This window comes from Triturus cristatus, chromosome 2_2 (genome assembly GCF_964204655.1).
Source record: "Triturus cristatus chromosome 2_2, aTriCri1.1, whole genome shotgun sequence".
NCBI lineage: Eukaryota > Metazoa > Chordata > Amphibia > Caudata > Salamandridae > Triturus > Triturus cristatus.
Window position 1 is genome coordinate 105,963,503 of NC_140582.1, and position 18,301 is coordinate 105,981,803.

At 45.3% G+C, this 18,301-nt stretch overlaps 1 protein-coding gene across 1 annotated transcript in view; it reads right to left on the reverse strand.

The window, feature by feature from the left end:
- Positions 1–8,668: 8,668 nt before the first annotated feature.
- Positions 8,669–18,301, reverse strand: part of LOC146861956 (N-acetylneuraminate-9-phosphate synthase-like) — a 118,713-nt gene continuing 109,080 nt past the window's right edge. The window contains exon 6 of the mRNA XM_085641116.1: positions 8,669–9,168. Within this exon, the coding sequence (XP_085497242.1) occupies positions 8,962–9,168 (207 nt within the window). The 3' untranslated portion in view covers positions 8,669–8,961. The remainder of the gene's footprint in view (positions 9,169–18,301) is intronic.

Genomic DNA, 18,301 nt, shown 5'->3' on the forward strand with positions numbered 1-18,301 from the left:
TTGGTTCTGACAGTTGTTTAAAATCTGTTCTCGCATGATAAGATTGTACAATCCTGTGTAATCAGTAACCTTGCTACCCAGCAACCAGCCTTCCAAAGCCTTTGTGGCACAATCGACAAAGTCAGTCCAATCCTGAGACTGAATCTTCTGGGTGTCCCGGAACAGCACCCGGTACTGTTCCGTGGTTAAGCCGAACCCATCAATCAGTGTGTTCTTCAGGACTTGGTAGTTGTTAGCATCCTCAGCTCTAGTAGTGAGGAGCTTGTCTCTTCCTTTACCTTCAAAGGAAAGCCACAGTATAGCTGCCCACTGACTTGGGGGGACGCACTGGACAGTGCATGCCCTCTCCAAGGCAGTTATCCACTTGTGGATGTCGTCCCCTTGTTTAAAGGGGGGCACTATTTTACTCAGGTGTCTAGTGTCTATACCCCTGTCTTTCTCTCTATTGAGAATGCTGCCACCAGTGGGATCTAACCCACTTAATTTCTGCTCTCGGGCCAGGGCAAGTCTTTCTTTGGCGAGGGCAAGTTCTTCCCGCTCGATCCTCAGATTGACTTCCCTCATCTTCGCTTCATGCTCCCTTCTCTGAGGGGACGTCATTCCTCTCTGAGAAGATGCCTGAGAGACATGTGTGTGAACCGATCTGCCAGAGCCTCTGGAGAGAGACCTAGCTCGTCCGTTCCCAAGGTTAGGCCTGCTTGAGCGTGGGCCCGGGGCTCCCCCAGTTCCATTCTCATGCCTGCTTAAGTTGGTCCTTGTAAGCCTGCCGACTACCACTGGACCTTTGTCTGCCTCGTCTCCTGATAACTCCTCCTCGTCCTCCTCCTCTGTGTGGAGGTCGAAGTCTGGGTCACCGAGGGTTCCCTCTAAGGGAGGCATGTTCCCATCAGCATCCGGGGGACCTGTGTTGGAGGACCTCCTTGCATCGTACGTCTCTAAGAGACCTATCAGAAATGCGATGGTAGGGTTAGAACCCTGGTTTAGCTTCCTGGAGGCACACAGTTGTCTCATCTCCTTGAAGCTAAGAGCTGCATATCGTGACACGACCTGTGGAGGGTCACTGACCACTAAGGGAGTCTGCGAAGAATCTCCGTGGACCGACATGCTTTTCTAGTGAGGTGTAAGTGATGCACCTACCTACACTATGTGTTTACCTACTGATCCCTTGCTAAGAGTTGTAGTCAGGGTGTGCTAAGCCCTGTTACACTACAACAGCCGGTTCAGTAGAACTCGGAGTATTCTAAGTTAAGTTATATGTACCTGGGTACTTATGTGATCTTTCACTGCGATATTCTTAGGATACGTGTGTGGTAAAACAACAGCAAGCTCAAATCCCAACCGCTGCTCACCAATGTGAGAAGTTGGCCTGATATGTAGTGCTCACTATTCTAGTGATCACTGTGTATCATTCCAAACAACCCTTATTGATGATTGGTTGTAAGTCAACCTTATAGACCAGCTATCCTAGTAGCGTGGATACGAGCAGTCTTAGGCTAAACTCTAGGGGGCGTGTTAAGCCAGCTGTTTACCATCACATATACCCCTTGAACACCAAGTGAAAGGACACCACACAAGTTGTTATGAAAATAAAGGATATTTATTTATAACAAGACTACCCTGGCTCTTTATGAGTCAGGGAGCTAAGCACAATACAAAACTCTTAGGAAAATACTTCTGGTTGCACAATTTACACAAATGCCCGAGGGCACGAAACCATTACACTGCAAGTGGAAGGGGAGAAGTTAGAAAGTCTAAAGTGACTGATTCCGGAGTGATCCGATCAGTGGGACTAAACGTAAAAGGAACTGGACACTTGTAAAGCGAACCTGCGATGGAGCACCGAAATGCTCGAGTTACCTAGCCCAGAGGCTGCGGCTGTGGAAGGTTCGGCAAGATGTCGGAAGTCCTCGTTGTAGTCTCAGGAGCCTGAAAGAAGAGTTGCTGGCAGGCGACCAGTGTCGATGTTCAGCGAGATCCAAACCTGGATCGGTGATGAAGGAAACCTGAAAGCAGAGGGGACTCAGTTCTCAACCGCTAGCCAGCGATCGTGTGGGCACCAGGAGGGTACCGGCTGAAGTCACCTCGACCAGGTGAGTGGATGACGTCGGACTCGGCCGTTCCTCGGACCAGGAGGCGCGGCGGCGACCAGGATGGAGGGCGAGCTGTCCCACGCAGGTGTCTGCTGTCGATGATGCTGGGCCCAGGAATGGGGCAGCGGATCTTGGCAGTGGCAAGCCCACGCGGTGGAGTCAAGATGGCGTCTGGAGTGGACCAGGAGGGTCTGTGGTACTCCTCTGTTGAAGGGGAGCAAGAGCCAGTCTGGAGCAACCAGACTAGTGATGAAACAAACGTGGTGCATCGTGAAGAGGGCCACAAGCCGGTCGGCAAGTGGTCGAACAACGCGGTGAACAGCAAGGAGCGGAAGGGCCCCCACGCAGATCTCGGGGATGCTGGGGAGGCAGACTTCGGTGCTGGAGTTGCTCAGGGTTAGGGCTTCTCAAACCCTAGGTGCACTCACTCGAGGGTCCCTCGGTGGGCGTGCTAGATAAGCATCGTGCAGGTTCTGAAGATGGCCGGTCCCGCAGGTCTCGTCACACCTACGACTCTCAGCTGGGCTGATGAGGTAGGTAAAAGGTCAGAGATGGCAGGAACTCGGGCTTCGTCGGGCTGGGCAGTCTTGATCCGTAGGAGAGACTTACAGCAAACCGCAAGCGCTTAGGTGGTGCCTGCTGGTGCAGGGTGGCTACTCCTTAGCCACAAGGGAGAGTCTTCAGAAATAGTCAAGAGTTCCTTTCGTGGAAAGTAGTTCAAGATTCAGAATTATCCAATTTGGGAAGGGGACTCGCTCCTACCTTTATTCTAAGAAAAAGGGGCTGGCCCATGACTAGGTTCTACCTATGGGTGGAGCCAGGAGGGGGTGGTTACACCCCTTTCCTTTGTCCGGCTTCGCCCCAGCTCAGGGGCTGGTGTGCCCCCGAAACTTGTTTGAGCCGGGCTATGCACAGTGAGCACCGGGGTGCCACTGGCAATCACCTTCCTTTCAGCCCTGCCTACCTGGGATACACAAACCCTGTCTGGGATGGTGCTAACACCGCCCTCGACAGGAAACCCTTTGTCCAAGCTCCCCTCGCTGGAAGGTCTCCCAGCAGCAGGAGGTCAGACTTGTGTCTGGTGGCAGCATCCATTTTGTGATGCTGAGGCTTGAGTCAACTTTAACCGGGGTTCAAGGTTACTTCCATGTCGTGCCCCTCTAAAAGGGGGGAATGCTAACCCCGTCGCCAGAACTGGCGAGGGGTTCGTATTCCAATTCGTATGACACCTTACTCGACATGTGTAGGTGATGCGATGCCAAAGTTAGCAAATAACCGCGAGGATTATAATGCATTTAAAAGTAGTTGGCCCGCGTCACCATGGAACGGCTATTAGGACTTGGTTCCGCAAGCCGTCGACGGGCTCAGCTCGCGCCAGAGCACCGTCCCACATGATTCCCTGCACTCTGCCTTCAGGATTGATAAGGCCTGCCATAGGAGTGACTGATAGGAATCCATGTGTCCATTTTAGGGTTAGGTGTAGGAATACTACACCTACAGCAACGGGTGATTACACCACGTTGCCCCAGCTGTCGTGCAGCCAGTTGTGTCAGATTTGGGCGGCCATTCCAGGGGTGGCATAATACATGCTGCAGCCCCTGGTAGGCCCTGGGTACACCGATGCCCTGGATACCTGTGGTATGCTGAGACAGGGACTGACAAGGCGGCCCAGTTCCAATTGGTGGATGCACCTAATGTACATGTGTTTAATTTCGAGAGAGAACAGCTAGGCTGTGGGTCTGATTGGCAGGCCCACAGCCGGGGAAAGTCATAAACCAATTAAGCAAAAGCAAAAAATCTGGGTGATCATAGGATTGCAGACCCTACTCTCCTACAGACTGTACTATGCCAAGTTATCAGGGGGTGAACATGGGTTAATTTAGGGTGTGTATCTGACTTACTTTACTAGGATTGTGGTCCCAACGTGAACAGGGTGCATACCTCTGCCAACTAGAGACCCAATTTCTAACAATAACGTTTTGGTAAAAACATTTTACACTGAGAATGGATTAAAACAAGGTTGTATTCTGGCTCCCTTAATATTTTTGTTATATATTGCAGAAATGTGGTACTTTAGAATTTGGGACCGCGTAGGAGGCAGGGCCCTACCCTGCCTATTCCGGTATTAGCGAACCGCGAATGGCCAATGCGGTATGTACAGTGCCTTGTATAACGTTATATCGATAAATGCACTGTGTATACGATATTTTACATTGACTTCGTGGGTTCCATCTTGGAGCGGTGGCCATCTTGTGGTTGCCCTCACATAGGCTACACATTACGAACAAGTACGGGCCTTTAGAACACATGTGCCTTCTGTTTGACTTCTCTGTGACCTGTGCAGCTTGGCTCCGCTGCCCCAGGTCAGTCCGGTCTCACGAGCTCCCCGTCCTACGGCCACCTGTGATTAGCATCAGAGTTTGACACACCATAAAGCCCTTTCATCCCACACAAGCCTACGGCTAATCTCTTTCACACCTGACTCTTCCTGCTTTATGGCTTGTTTTACAAACAGGAGATGTTCGTGTTTTATTGGGGTCTGTGGATATCTGATGTGGGATCTGAGCCTCGCTGGGTAAATAATTGTGGGCTGGCCTAACTGGAATGTGGGATGGTCATCATGACTCTGCCTTTTCGTTTGTAATGAATACATGTAAATGACCATATCGTAAAACAAGGAATGTGTGCCTGAAGCATGATAGTTTGTATATAAGGAGAAGGCCGTTTCTGTAGTTTGAGCAGTCTCCTGAGAACATACATTGTGCTGTACTTCTCGGACACCTGTAATTGGTCTGCAGCCAATAAATCGATCTTTGACTTCACCTAGAAGACTCTGTGTTTCTGTGGGTCTGAAACAGGAAGAACTCGAAGTCTTAGGGTGTGTCCTCCTGCACCGCTGGGTTTTAAATACCCGGTACTTCAGAAATGCTTGAATTTCTAAACCAGGAACATGGAGTATCCCCAAAGTTGAGAACACTAAGGTTGACAGATTTCGCATACGCTGATGACCAGGTAATATTGTCACAAACTCCTAGAGGCCTACAGTACCTATTAAACCGATTAAATGATTTTAACTAAAAAGAAAAGATTAATGGCTAACCTATCAAAAACCAAGATTGTGGTATTTGGAAAAAAAACTTATATTAACATTTTGGGCTTTAGGAGATATCAACATTGAAACAGTCAACAATATGAGTTTCTTGGAGTTATGATCAACTCCAGGCTATCATGGACCAATCATCTGTTGACCAGAAAGCTGAAATCAATCATTGACACCAAATCTACAATGGGATTTTCTAAACTAAAAGGAGGCAGAGTAATTAGCTCATCATTAAAGATTCTAAACATGAAATTAATTCTGGTTCTACTTTATGTGTCTCCCATTCTAAACAACAAGGCTATACTAAGGGGGTCATTATGATGGCGGAAGGACCGCCACCGCTAGCTGTGCGGTGGCTATCTGTCCACCATCAAACGTGGATTGACCGCCCCCCAGATCAGGATGGCAGGCGGATCCACCCTGTGACCGTGGTGGGCGCAAAGATGGTCCACCACGGAACTGCCACAGGCAATCGGACCGATTGCCTGGCTGACGGTCCGGATAGGGTAAAATGGTGGGAGAGCCTAGAAGGCACCGTCCACCATATTACGATACGGGCATCTGCCAGCTTTTCCATGGCGGTGGAACCGCCATGAAAAAGCTGGCGGGATTGGAGGTCCGTTGCGGGCCCCTCTTGTGTTGGGGGAGGTGTTGTTGTACTGGGGGGTAACCATGGTACCCCCCTGCATCTCCCGGCACTGAGTGACAGGCACCGTGGGGTGCCTGCCACACAGTGCACGGAAATGGGAAACAAGAATGTTTACTATTGCAGCGGGTGCTGCAGTCAGCAGCACATGCTGCAATGGTAAACAAGCACGATGGCGGTCACATCGTAATTGCACGTGGGGGACCACCGCCATACAGGCAGACAGTCCCACTACCGCAACAATGGCGGTCTGATGAAAGTCCGATCGCCATCGTAATCGGTCCCTTAATCTTTATAAAACTTGAAAGCAGAGTGTAAGAAAACTATTACAACTTCGTACAGCCACTCCTCACTTAGGGCCTCATGTAGGTAGCATACCAGTTACCACTTCTAAAATACCGAACGATACCGAATCGGTATTTTAGAAGTGGTAACTGGTATGTAGGTAATGAGTCGGTATTTTTTACCGAATCGTTACTAGTCGGTAATTACCGAATCGGTATTTACCGATTCGGTAATGAGGCATACCTTCCCATTGATGGGAAGGTATGCCTCATTACCGAATCGGTAAATACCGATTCGGTAATGGGGGGAACACATACAAGGGTGGCAGGGTGTCACATTGACACCCTGTTGCACCCCTGATTCGGCCATGTGTGCACATGTGGCACACATACATGCCCTAAGGGCATGTATGTATGCCACATTGCACACTGCTACGCGCGTAAAAATGCATTTACACATACATTCATTATTTACCACCAACTATAAGTTGGTGGTAAATACCGACTCTTAAACACACACACACACTCCCCCTACATCTCGATTTTGCTTTCGGAATTTCCCGAATCGGTAAAATTACCGATTCGGAAAAGTTACCGATTCGGTAACATTACCGATTCGGTATTATTACCGAATCGGTAATTTTACCGATTCGGTAAATTCCGAAAGCAAAGTTTGTCCCCCTACATACCAATGGCCAAAATACCGGTCGGTAACGGTATAATTACCGAAAATCGGCCGTTACCGACCGGTATTTGGCTTCCTACATGAGGCCCTTAGTCATCAGGCTGGAGTTGAACTTCAACCCTTTAGCATCACTCCTTAAAGGGGCTACTCAGAATAACCTTTGTGATTGCGCTGGGGCTGAGCCTTCAACTTTAACAGCCTTAATCTATTCGGAACTTATAAAATTAACCCAGGATATAACAAGACGTAATCTACCTGACTTGGAGTCTCTGGCAAAAATAAATAGAGTGGCCCAAAAAATCACCCTACGTAGGGTTTTAGTTATCAGAATGAAAATGACCTGACTGTTGAAAAATACAAACATATGGACCTAACAGCAGCTCCTTATTTGGCAACACATCAGGTTTCTATCAGGTCTATTCTGCGTAGTCTAATTTCAGATTGCTCCACAGACCTATGCATGAGTTTGAGGGGCTCATGGAATCGAGTTTTGTAAAGAAAGTCTGCCTGTCGACTTTGCGGATAAAAAGTGGAAAAACCTCATGCAAATATTATGTATTTGCCTGACACTTTTGAATTTAAGAAGATTTTATTTGGGGCTGATTTTTAATGATGCAAAAATAAGGTCTACCTCAGAGGCTGTTACATACAGTTGTTTTAATATTAAAGACAATACCTCTATTACAAGATTAACAACATTTTTAGACCAAGCCTGTAAAATGTTAGAATCTTGCACTTAGCTTATTCTAATTATCTTTTATACATTATTTTTATGCTGAATGTGAAATGATAATTTTATTGTACTCTGTGAAATTAATGCAATAAATGTGATTACTACTACAGAGTTACTGTGTATTTATTAATCAGATCAGAAAAAATTGGCTTGTTTGAAAAATACTTTTAAAAACTCATACTATCCAATTTCGTAATTCTATCATAATACTCCTCATATTTTCTCGGTCGCTATTGGCAATCTCATCTAGTCTTCTCATTCTCCTCAACAGTGGGTCTTGCCTCAGCTTCCAATTCCCTCTTAATATCATGGTGTGTGGCTTGGTACAGTAAGTAGCCCACTAAGATGTAAGAGAAAGCTCCTCCTAGAACCACTGTGTGTACAAAGAAATCAATCCCAAAATTAAACTAGTCTCTCATTTCTTCAGAGCTCATATATCACACTGTGTTCTCCCCATCTGCACAGATTTTAACATCTCTAACAATGAGAAAAGTATTTATTAGATTAGCTACTCTCTGCTTGTCCTTATCTTACCAAGCCTTTTTAGATTTGAGGAACTGCACCAGTTGTTGCCACAGTCTCACACTTTTGATCACTCAGGGATTGTTCTTCATAGCCCCTTGCTACAAGAAGTCTATTGTGTCTTTAAATAGAGAGACTTTTACAATTAGTAGATGTTGGATTGCCAGACATTTGGGGCAGGTGGCTCTCCATTTATTTCAGAGTATCCTGGAGTTTTTCTATCCACTCCTTCTCTTTCCATATCCCAGCCTGATCTTGCCTTACCTGGAGATTTACCTTCTTTGTTAATAATGTCAGTCTTGCGTGCACCCACATCTAGATGTTACCGCTGAAGATATTTCAGAATTGTCCTGCCTTCTATGTTTTGAGTCATGAATCTGTCCCACTGGTTCTCTTTTCCTCTTGCCTACTATGGATGTTTATCAATTGCTTCTGATCCCGGATGTTTTCAAAGTCCACAAATTCTGTAAATTCCCTGGTCATATCATTCTTGTGAAAAAAAAACGTTCTTTTTGGTTTTATTAGTATGAGCCTTAGGTCCCACTTTACGAAATCTTTGAAAATATCACACCTCTCATCAAACTCTCAATACAAAACCATGCACAGGATTTCTTTTTCAATGTGGTCATTTCGTAATTTATTTTTATGTAAGAACAGATAGTTTCCACATCCTGTACAGCATGTATTACAAAGCAAACTACATAAGTCACATCATAAATTTATAATAAACAAGATTCATTTTTAAACCACGTTCATGAAAAAACTTTCCAACATATAAAGTGTACATAGGGCAACAATCAGAACTTAAATTAAAAAAGGCAGTTTAAATTATCAATTCTAGTACTTTCTATACACTGCAATTCTAAGCCATGAGAACGTCTCAAAGTCCTTCTTGTGTTCGTTATCGCAACTTTTTATTGTTGTCTTCTATTGTCTCCTTGGTGATAATGTCATCTTCTCCAACATCTCTCTTGACCTTCTTTCCCACTAAACTATAGATCTCCTCGGGAGGAATGCCAGCAGGTTCTGCCACCTTCACAGTGAGCATGTTCAGGGTGAGGACAGTGCCAGCAGTAATGCCCATTTTTGCGACTACAGACTTTCCCAGCTGCAAGATACCAAAGAAGGACAGACATGCATCACTGTTTTTGATACCACACATAATCATAATCTGATCAAAATCTGTAACATTAGCAGATGTATAAATTAACGTAATTTCCTTCTGATACAATTCCTGTTTCCAGTTTCTTCTGTAAACCTACCTGGTGATGTTTTGCACTTAGTTTGTATATGTGACATTTGTGGGTCTAAAATTCTTGAGTTTCTATTTCATGGAGCTTATTGAACTCTCCCTCGTCAGTGGGGACTATCTTTCCATCTTGCCTCTTTGCATCTCCCACTTCCCTCCCCTTCTGTCCTTTTCTGATTCTCATATAATTCCCATGATAAACCTGCGAGGCCTATCCCTCCTCCCTTCAAGTCCATTACCTGGTATCTTGTTAGCACTCCACCCCCCAAGCATCCTCATCCCATTATGACAAGCACAATGGGTATCAAACTCAGCACTGAAAAACCCCTCATTCCCATTTCACTCCTGGTACACCCATTCACCCGGTTAGGTCGTTACAAGTGGAAAAGCCAGTCAGGAGTGTCTGTAGTTCACAGGGATCTTGGAAATCAAAAGGGTTCATCAGTGGATAAGGGGATGGGAGTTTTAACGTTTGTAAGTCAAGAGGCATCAGTGTGGACCTGTGAAGAAGAAGCACGATTGTGTTGATGTACAACAGGAACAGAGTTGAGGCCAATACACAGCCCTGGCACACACTCCTGGAAATTGGGACTCTCTCAGTCAGCTGATCAGGGACACCCCAGCGGTTTTGAGCGTAACTGTCAATATGTTACTGTATTACAAGAGACAAAATATCAGGGGGCAGGCCCATGTCTCTGAGGGCGTGTCACAGACTACAGCGAGGAATTAGATCAAAGACAGATTTTAGCTCGACAAAGGCAACATAAAGATTGCCTTTGCCGATCACCACCATCTTTCAATAGATGAGCAGAAAACGAGGATGTGGTCCGTCAGCTAGACTGCCGACTCTGGTGCTGGAAACCAGGGTTCTAGCCTCGGGGTCGCGTCCACATTCTGTGATTATAGGCAAATCACTTAACCTCCCAGTACCTGAATGTGTAGTGTAAATACGGTGCTCATGTAAAGCGCTTCAATACCTTCGGGTCGAGTTCGCGCTATATAAATATGCAAAAAAAAAAAAATATCTATAGTCAAGATTTTACAACAAAACTCAGCTTAGAATGGACTGAGAATATTTTCTACCGCAATCCAGTCTTGAATCTAGGAAAGGACACAACTGCAAATGACCTTTTGAATACAATCAATAGAGGGGCATATTATCAAGCCAGACGATAAAATTATCGCCGCTTTAGCGGCAGAAAACTGCCGCTAAAACGGCGATAATGGGCTTGATAATATGCTCTATGGAATTCCAATTGAAGCCCATGTTAGACGCCCTTCACATTTAACATGGGCTTCAATTGGAATTCCATAGAGCATATTATCAAGCCCGTTATCGCCGTTTTAGCGGCAGTTTTCTGCCGCTAAAGCGGGGATAATTTTATCGCCTGGCTTGATAATATGCCCCTAAATTAATAGGACCATAGTTGCCTGATAGAGACTTATCACCCGTTTTGTACAATGGGAGCACCTCAGCGACCTTCCAAGAGTCTGGGATGAGCGCACCTTCAGAACAGCATTTGCAAGGGTATGTACATATTTGGACCATACTTCCATGTCAAGCTTGAATAGGTCAGCTGGTATGCCGTCAAGACCAGAAGCCCTGCCATTAGTGATGGCTCTAAACAATTCTAGAATGACAGAGATGTTAAACATTGGGGTGAGGATTCTCGGGGGAAACGGATTTGTTGTATTTAAAATACAATCAGAATGTATTTTTTAGGGAATATTGCACCAGTTGATTGATGTATATTCGTCATATTATCTTTGACTTCTTTGATTAAGAGAATATTGTATATTTTGAACAGTGAATAATTTTAAGGATCACATTGTTATATCAAGTGTCTATCATTACATGCTGTAGGGCAAGCATCTAGTGAAATAAAAACATTCGGCCTTGAGTTAAAAACTTGCAATGTGTATATTAACACTTTCCTTGCTGGACCATGACTCTACGTCTCCAAGCCTTGACCATGGCCTGCTCCTCAGCCGCCTGTACCAATAAAGACACAGGCACTTCCTCAAAATAGACTATTTTAAGGCACAGGCTTACTACTACACTCAGTGTACTCCATCAGGTACCAGGCGGCCATCATTACAACGAGGCAGAGCGGTTTGTAGCAGTCTATAGATTGTTAGTACATAGCTCGAGAAAAACTCCTGAAAAACAGAGGGGCATATTTACAAGCGGCGATAATTTTATCACTTAATTAGCAAGGTCACGCGTGAAACCTTGCTTTAGCGTGGGAATTCCTAACACCCAGCTTTGCATCTCTAATGAGATGCAAAGTGGGCGTTCCTAACCTGACATGACAGGAGAAATGTCGCTAAGCGACATTTCTCCTATCATCAAGCCCCACGCTATGAAGCATAGCGGCAGGTAAAGTAGCGATAACCCTGTTATCGCTACTTTCCTTACGCCTGCTTCAGGACTGACTTAGCCATGATATCCTATGGAAGGTGGATATCATGGCTAAGTTTGTGAGTCCCTATCAACAAGCTAACATGAGATTATCGCTGGGTTTCCAGCGATAATCTCACGTTAGGCAGTTAGCGCGAGGATTTTTATCGCTTTTGAGATAAGCGTTGCTAATAGCACGCTATCTCAGCGATAAAAATCCACGCTAGCCGGCGATAATTATCCTAGCGCTAAGTGCGCTTAGCGATAATTATCGCCGGTTGTTGTTGATATGCCCCATAGCTATTCTGCAAAATACCGGAAATTTGGGATCTCATACTGGCACATTTAAATGTGCAAATCAAGGAGAATTGCTAATTTCAAGGCCTGGGAGGAATTTGCAGAGTTTGACTGCGCGGAACTCTGTGGAGGTCTGAAAGTTTGAGTGGAATTCCTCGAACGGGGAGGAAATTGATCAGTCGCGCTGCTCACACTGTGATTTAGTGCCAAAATAAGCACGAACAGCGGCATGCCAGCGGGCTCAGCTTCTTGAGTTGATTTTAACAAATTCTGATTTCGTAGGTCAATAATTTGAGGAAATAGGAATCAGGCTTGCTCCTGCTTTGCATTATATGCACACTTTCCCCCTTTTGCTCATGCCCCACACTCCTTTTCCTTTCTTTATTTTGCTCGACTTGGAATGCTTAGGTAACAAATATTCAAAAAGTGAGTTCGCTGTTTTCCCTGGAAAGCTGAAATGCTGACCTGAACTAGTCCTAAGACCTTGACTGCTTATAAAAATATCTCCATTTTGCCTTCTTGAGCTAACCTTATCTTGGCTATGAGGAACAAGCAGGTTAAAGTTGTGTGCCACCGTTTGAAAATGAAGGCTGGGCAGCAGCACTCACAACAGAACCCGGCTTAGTGAGTCGGCATTTGCATTTACCATCATAACAGCACTGACTGGTAAAATGTGCTGAGAAAACATTGCGGTGTCCTGATAGCCAGTGTGTCACAAATAAGGAAGAAGGAGGCTGACAGGCATGTTGGAGTAACTCCGCTCCGTGGCCTCACACTTGACACAGCCTACAAAATCAAGGCATCAATATTTAAGAGGGCTGAAAAGCGACCAGTTTCTGTGAGGAAAACAGGAACTCCTAACCCCAGAGTTGCACTCTGCAGGAAAGTGACCTTTTTGTATGGTCCCTCCCACACTTTGTGCTCCAATGTTGATGGTTATGACTTTGAAAGTGCTGCCCAGCCCCAGTGTCAGTACTCTCTTCCTAAAACTGATATGTGTGAATTGGAGACCAGTAATCCAAAAGGGGGGACCGAGGGGCTATATTTAAGGAGGTCCAATGTACCGGCCCCAACAGACTATATCCAAAGCGGGGTACAGAGTTCCTCAAGTACTAGAAGGAGGAGATGCGGTTGGTAAATGGAAGATTCATTCACCAAGGCTTGTTGGTAGAAAACAAAGGAGCCAGGGAAATTCCTTTAGGTGGAACTAATGCTCTCACACACCCAGCAAGCTAGGTGTCATGCTTCAGCATATACTTGACAGAACTCCCTCCCTCCTTGGAGCTGATGGGAGTGTCGCATCAGGGTCCCAGTCAGAGGACTGGAACACACTGACTGCTTTGAAAAGAGAGTGGCTTAAAATTACTCTACATGGCGCTCTCATGACTGAATATCTTCGTGCCAACATCGCACCCACAGGGTTGATTGTTAACAACTTCCCCAGACTGTTTCTTGATGACGCTACCTTCAAGAAGGAGTGGTCCCTGATTGCATGGAAATGCACCAGGGACCTCTTAGTGCTCATCATCAACACAGCGAGACGCTTGGCAGATGCCCTATTGGTGAGGATACAGATCGCTGAAGGTGCACTTAAAACTACCATCACGATCTCAGCTTATAAGAATAAACTTGCTGAGATCAACGCAGAGATTTATGAGAACAAAGAGTACCTCATGAAACAAAAAATCACTAAGCTACAGAAAGATATTCAAAAATTCGATAAAGAAAAAGTATACCCCTACCTTAAGTCAGACTACACATCAGTTAAGAACAGCTATTCTTCCGATGACAACTCGGACAGGAGAAGTTCTTCTGACAGTAATTCCAGCACGGGTAGTTGGGGCCCCAACATTGGCCGACGTAACCAACGTGCCAATTACAACTATAATGTCCCCACTTTTCAGGGACCTCCTTTATTCCCAGGTCCTCCTCCACCCCCCTTCTGGCAGTATCAACCATTTCAACAAGGGCACCCACAATTTTTTAACAATGGCCCCCCTTTTTTAGACAGAGGCTGGGGCAGAGGAAGAGGTCGCAACAGAAGAGGCGCCCAAAAACAGGTCCACTGGCAGGACCCCCCCATGGGAGGGATCAACACCAGGAGCAAAACCCAGAACAAGAAGGACTAGTGGTCAACCTATCACAACGTGGTCTATCTGACCTCGAAACTTCACTACTACAGAAGGGGCTAGGCTTTGTACCTACCCCGAATACTGACAAGTTTAGAGATGTCTGCGAGATTCAGAAATTTTTCCGCAAAATAAGATTGCATGCATATTTCTTAGACAAACCTGTCCACCAGGAAGATGACTCAGGGTTGAGCATCCCCTCTACTTTTACACCCCATAATGCCATGGTACCGGTTGAGATCTTAACCTTTGAGAAAGCGGTACTGAAGGATTTGGCCCTTACTCCCTCACCAACCTCATTCTACAACCTATCTAGGAAAGAAATACAAGCAGCAAACATTCTGGCTGATGATGATTCGATTATCATCAAACAGGCGGACAAGGGTGGGGCCACTGTGATCCAGGCTAGAGAAGACTATGACATTGAATGCAAACGTCAATTAAACAATGATAAGTACTATGCCCCTATCTCTGTTGATCCCACACCTCGACTCGCTAATACCATCTCGATATTAGTTAACGAGGCACTTGCCAATGGGTGGATAAGTAAAAAAGAGGCAACATTCCTGAACGCCATAGAACCAAGGACCCCTTACTTCTACACCTTGCCTAAAATACACAAGGGTACTAGTCCGGTCCCAGGGAGACCTATAGTGTCAGGGGTTGGCTCCATACTTGAGCCTTTATCCAAATTTGTGGACCATTTTCTTCAACCTTTGGTGAGACAAATACCATCTTTTATCAGAGACACAACAGACATCCTCAGAACAATTGACTCAATAGAAGACCCTACTTGCATTGATTTACTAATAACCCTTGACGTGGAGGCCCTCTACACGAATATTCCTCAGGGTGACACCCTCACAGTAGTAGAGATGGCTTTAAATTCATTGGAATGGTCTTCCCCTACTCCGGTCACATTCATAATGGACCTGGCTTCCATAGCGCTGACCGAAAACTTCTTTGAATATCAGGGGCAACTATTCCATCAATGTCAAGGAACTTCGATGGGGAGCACCTTTGCTCCTAGTCTAGCCTGCCTCTATATGGCAGCCTTTGAGGCACAAATCATCAATACTGACCGGAATCCGTTTCGACAACATCTTGTTCTCTGGAAACGGTTCATTGATGACATTTTAATCTTCTGGACAGGTTCCACTGACACCTGTAGAACCTTCGTACAGTGGATAAACCAACAGAATCCTTTTCTTAAGTTTTCCCACACGATCTCGGACACAACAGTTGCTTTTCTGGACCTTAACATCAGACTAACAGAGGGACAGCTTTCAACCAACTTATTTAAGAAACCCACTGATCGCAACAGTCTTCTTTTATATCAAAGCTACCATCCCAAAGCCCTTCGAGACAACCTCCCTGTTGGCCAATTCTTACGTATTAGACGTAACTGTACCAAGACTAAAGATTACAAAGAAGAAGCAACCTCCTTAGCCACTAACCTCAAGACTAGAGGCTATCCTCATAAAGTAGTAAGAGACTCTATGAAAAGGGCCCTCAATAATCCTAGAGAGTCCTTGTTAGAGGCACACCATAAACCACCTGAGGACATCATGACATGTGTTACATCATTCACACCTAATTCAACATGGACCAAGAAAACCATTCTGAAACACTGGGGGATTCTCAATACACGAGATCTTCAGTTACCAAGACCCAGATTTGCTTATAAGAGAACAAGTAGCCTCCGAGACATGCTAATTCACACTAGACCTAAGAAAAAGGCTACCCCAACACAGACCACCCTTTGGGGTCTACCCCCAGTCCATGGCCATTTTCCATGCGGTACTTGTACCGTCTGTGATTTAACCACAATCACAAAGGAGGTCACATTACTCACCCATTTTAACTGGCACATCAAGAAACATACCAATTGCAATACCAAACAATGCATTTATTTGATCACGTGCCCATGTGGGTTAAAATACATAGGCATGACTATGCGAACAGTCAAAACCCGTATAATAGAACACAGGAGCAACATACGTTGCCAACGCACCACAACCAAACTCTATAGGCATTTTTTGGAATCACACCATTCTCCCGACTCATTACATTGGGTTATTCTAGAATCCCACACTAACATTTCCAAAAATGCCCTTTTTAGAGTAGAGCAAAGATGGGTGTATAGACTGTCATGTGACACCGTCGGACTCAATGATGATATCCCTTGGAGTGCTCTTCCATAAACTAGACACTCAACTGCGTGGTCTGTGACAAGTCGATGTTTTTCTAACAGTGGACTGCTACTAATCATGCCCATACTAACGACTAGGCACTAACAGCCCTCTTCCCATGGTCTACCCACTATGACATCCTTTTCCTCCGAGCTGAAAACCCCTTCAGAGTGAACTATCTACATGACACCTGGATGATCACTCATGGGGGTGGAATATTTTAATTTACCCTATCAGTGAATTACAGACACTGCCATACAATTTCTTTTGTGTATCGCAAACTAGCCTTGTGGTGAGTACGATCCACCAAATATGTAGATATGAGCCTTAGCGATAGCATGACACAAATAAATCAGTGTATAGTTCCAACCACAAGTAGAATCTATTATCTTTCAGTCCTCCACATAGGTCCCGACACTATACACAAACAGTAGTTGGCATCCTTGCAACTGGCTGACTCACCTAGTTGCATTTTAAGAGTGTAACCCACGCAACACTAGATATTGGACTGAAGTGTAAAATCAATTATACGGGTTTACTAACCCGATGAGCCGTTCCCCCCACCGCCCCCCCACCACCCCCCCTTTTTCCACACTGTTGATAAGACTACCGCGGGACGTCAGTGATTACGTGTCCAGCAACCAATAGTGTTTAATCCTTAGACGCCATAGAGACTCGCACTAGCGTCGGAATGGGGCTCCTAGCAACCAGACTAGTCATCACGCTACGTGAGGAGACGTGATTACGTCAGGCTCACACCCACTTCTTGCCGTATATCTTAACGGTAGCGGCATTTGTCCATTACCACCCCGGACACTGGCGGCTTGGGTAGGTCTGTAAGTGAAGCGCTCGTTAGCGCTGGTGAGTACGGCTCAAGTTTTGTTCCCTTGTCATTCACTATATTTTTAAGTGGTCGAGTGCATTTGACTGGCTACGGCCTGTATGAAGTTGATCATGTCAGTCAGTAGATTCGACAATTTTAGCTAAGTAACAAATGAGATGTATTCTGATTCCGAGATTGACAACTTTTAACGGTATTAGCATAAGAACTTACCTAGAGGTAACAACCTCGACCGCTCTTTCATTTGTACCTTGATTGTCAGTGGATGTCCATTTTCTCTCTCCCCTTCCCTCCCCCTCCCTCTTTTACCCTAGGACCCAATCGGTGTCCTTTAAAGCCGCCAGCTCCGTTGCGAGCGTATTTAGTCAATGTATTAGGTGAGTGAACCTTATTTGTCATTGAGAAAGGCTTTAGCGTATTAGTAGTTCTAATACACCAAATCACCCCCCCCACTTATTGTTCACTTTTCCTTGAAATAGTACACCTTGAAGCAGGTTGTTATCGTCACGTTATACACGGTGCTGTGTGCAAACACCATTGTTGACATTATGTACTCAAGGTAGAGATGCCATTGTTTTTACTGTTGATGTTGTTACTTCATCTTCACAGGTCGCAGCATCGGACGTGGTATGTAGAGTACACATCACCATTTTAATGTAGACAGCTCCTGATCCTGATGAATTGCCTAAGATCCTTCTGACTAATATGGCAAGAAACATGTCGATCATTTTAGAGTAGAGCTTCACGCCTAGACACCTTACTTCTAGCATCTAGCCACTCTACACATTGTAATAGGGTAGTCTACCTTTTGAATAAAGTACTATTAGGACTGACCAACCCTTTTTATTACACACTTCCTCCTTCTGCTACATTTTTTACTAGGCCCCTCACACCCAAGCAAATATCGGCAGGAACAAAAGATCCCCGATAAAGAGCCCCGGTTTCGGGTGCCCGTCAAGGATTGCAGCGCCGACTTGACGAGGGGCAATGCTCATATGATGAAGCATGACACCTAGCTTGCTGGGTGTGTGAGAGCATTAGTTCCACCTAAAGGAATTTCCCTGGCTCCTTTGTTTTCTACCAATAAGCCTTGGTGAATGAATCTTCCATTTACCAACCGCATCTCCTCCTT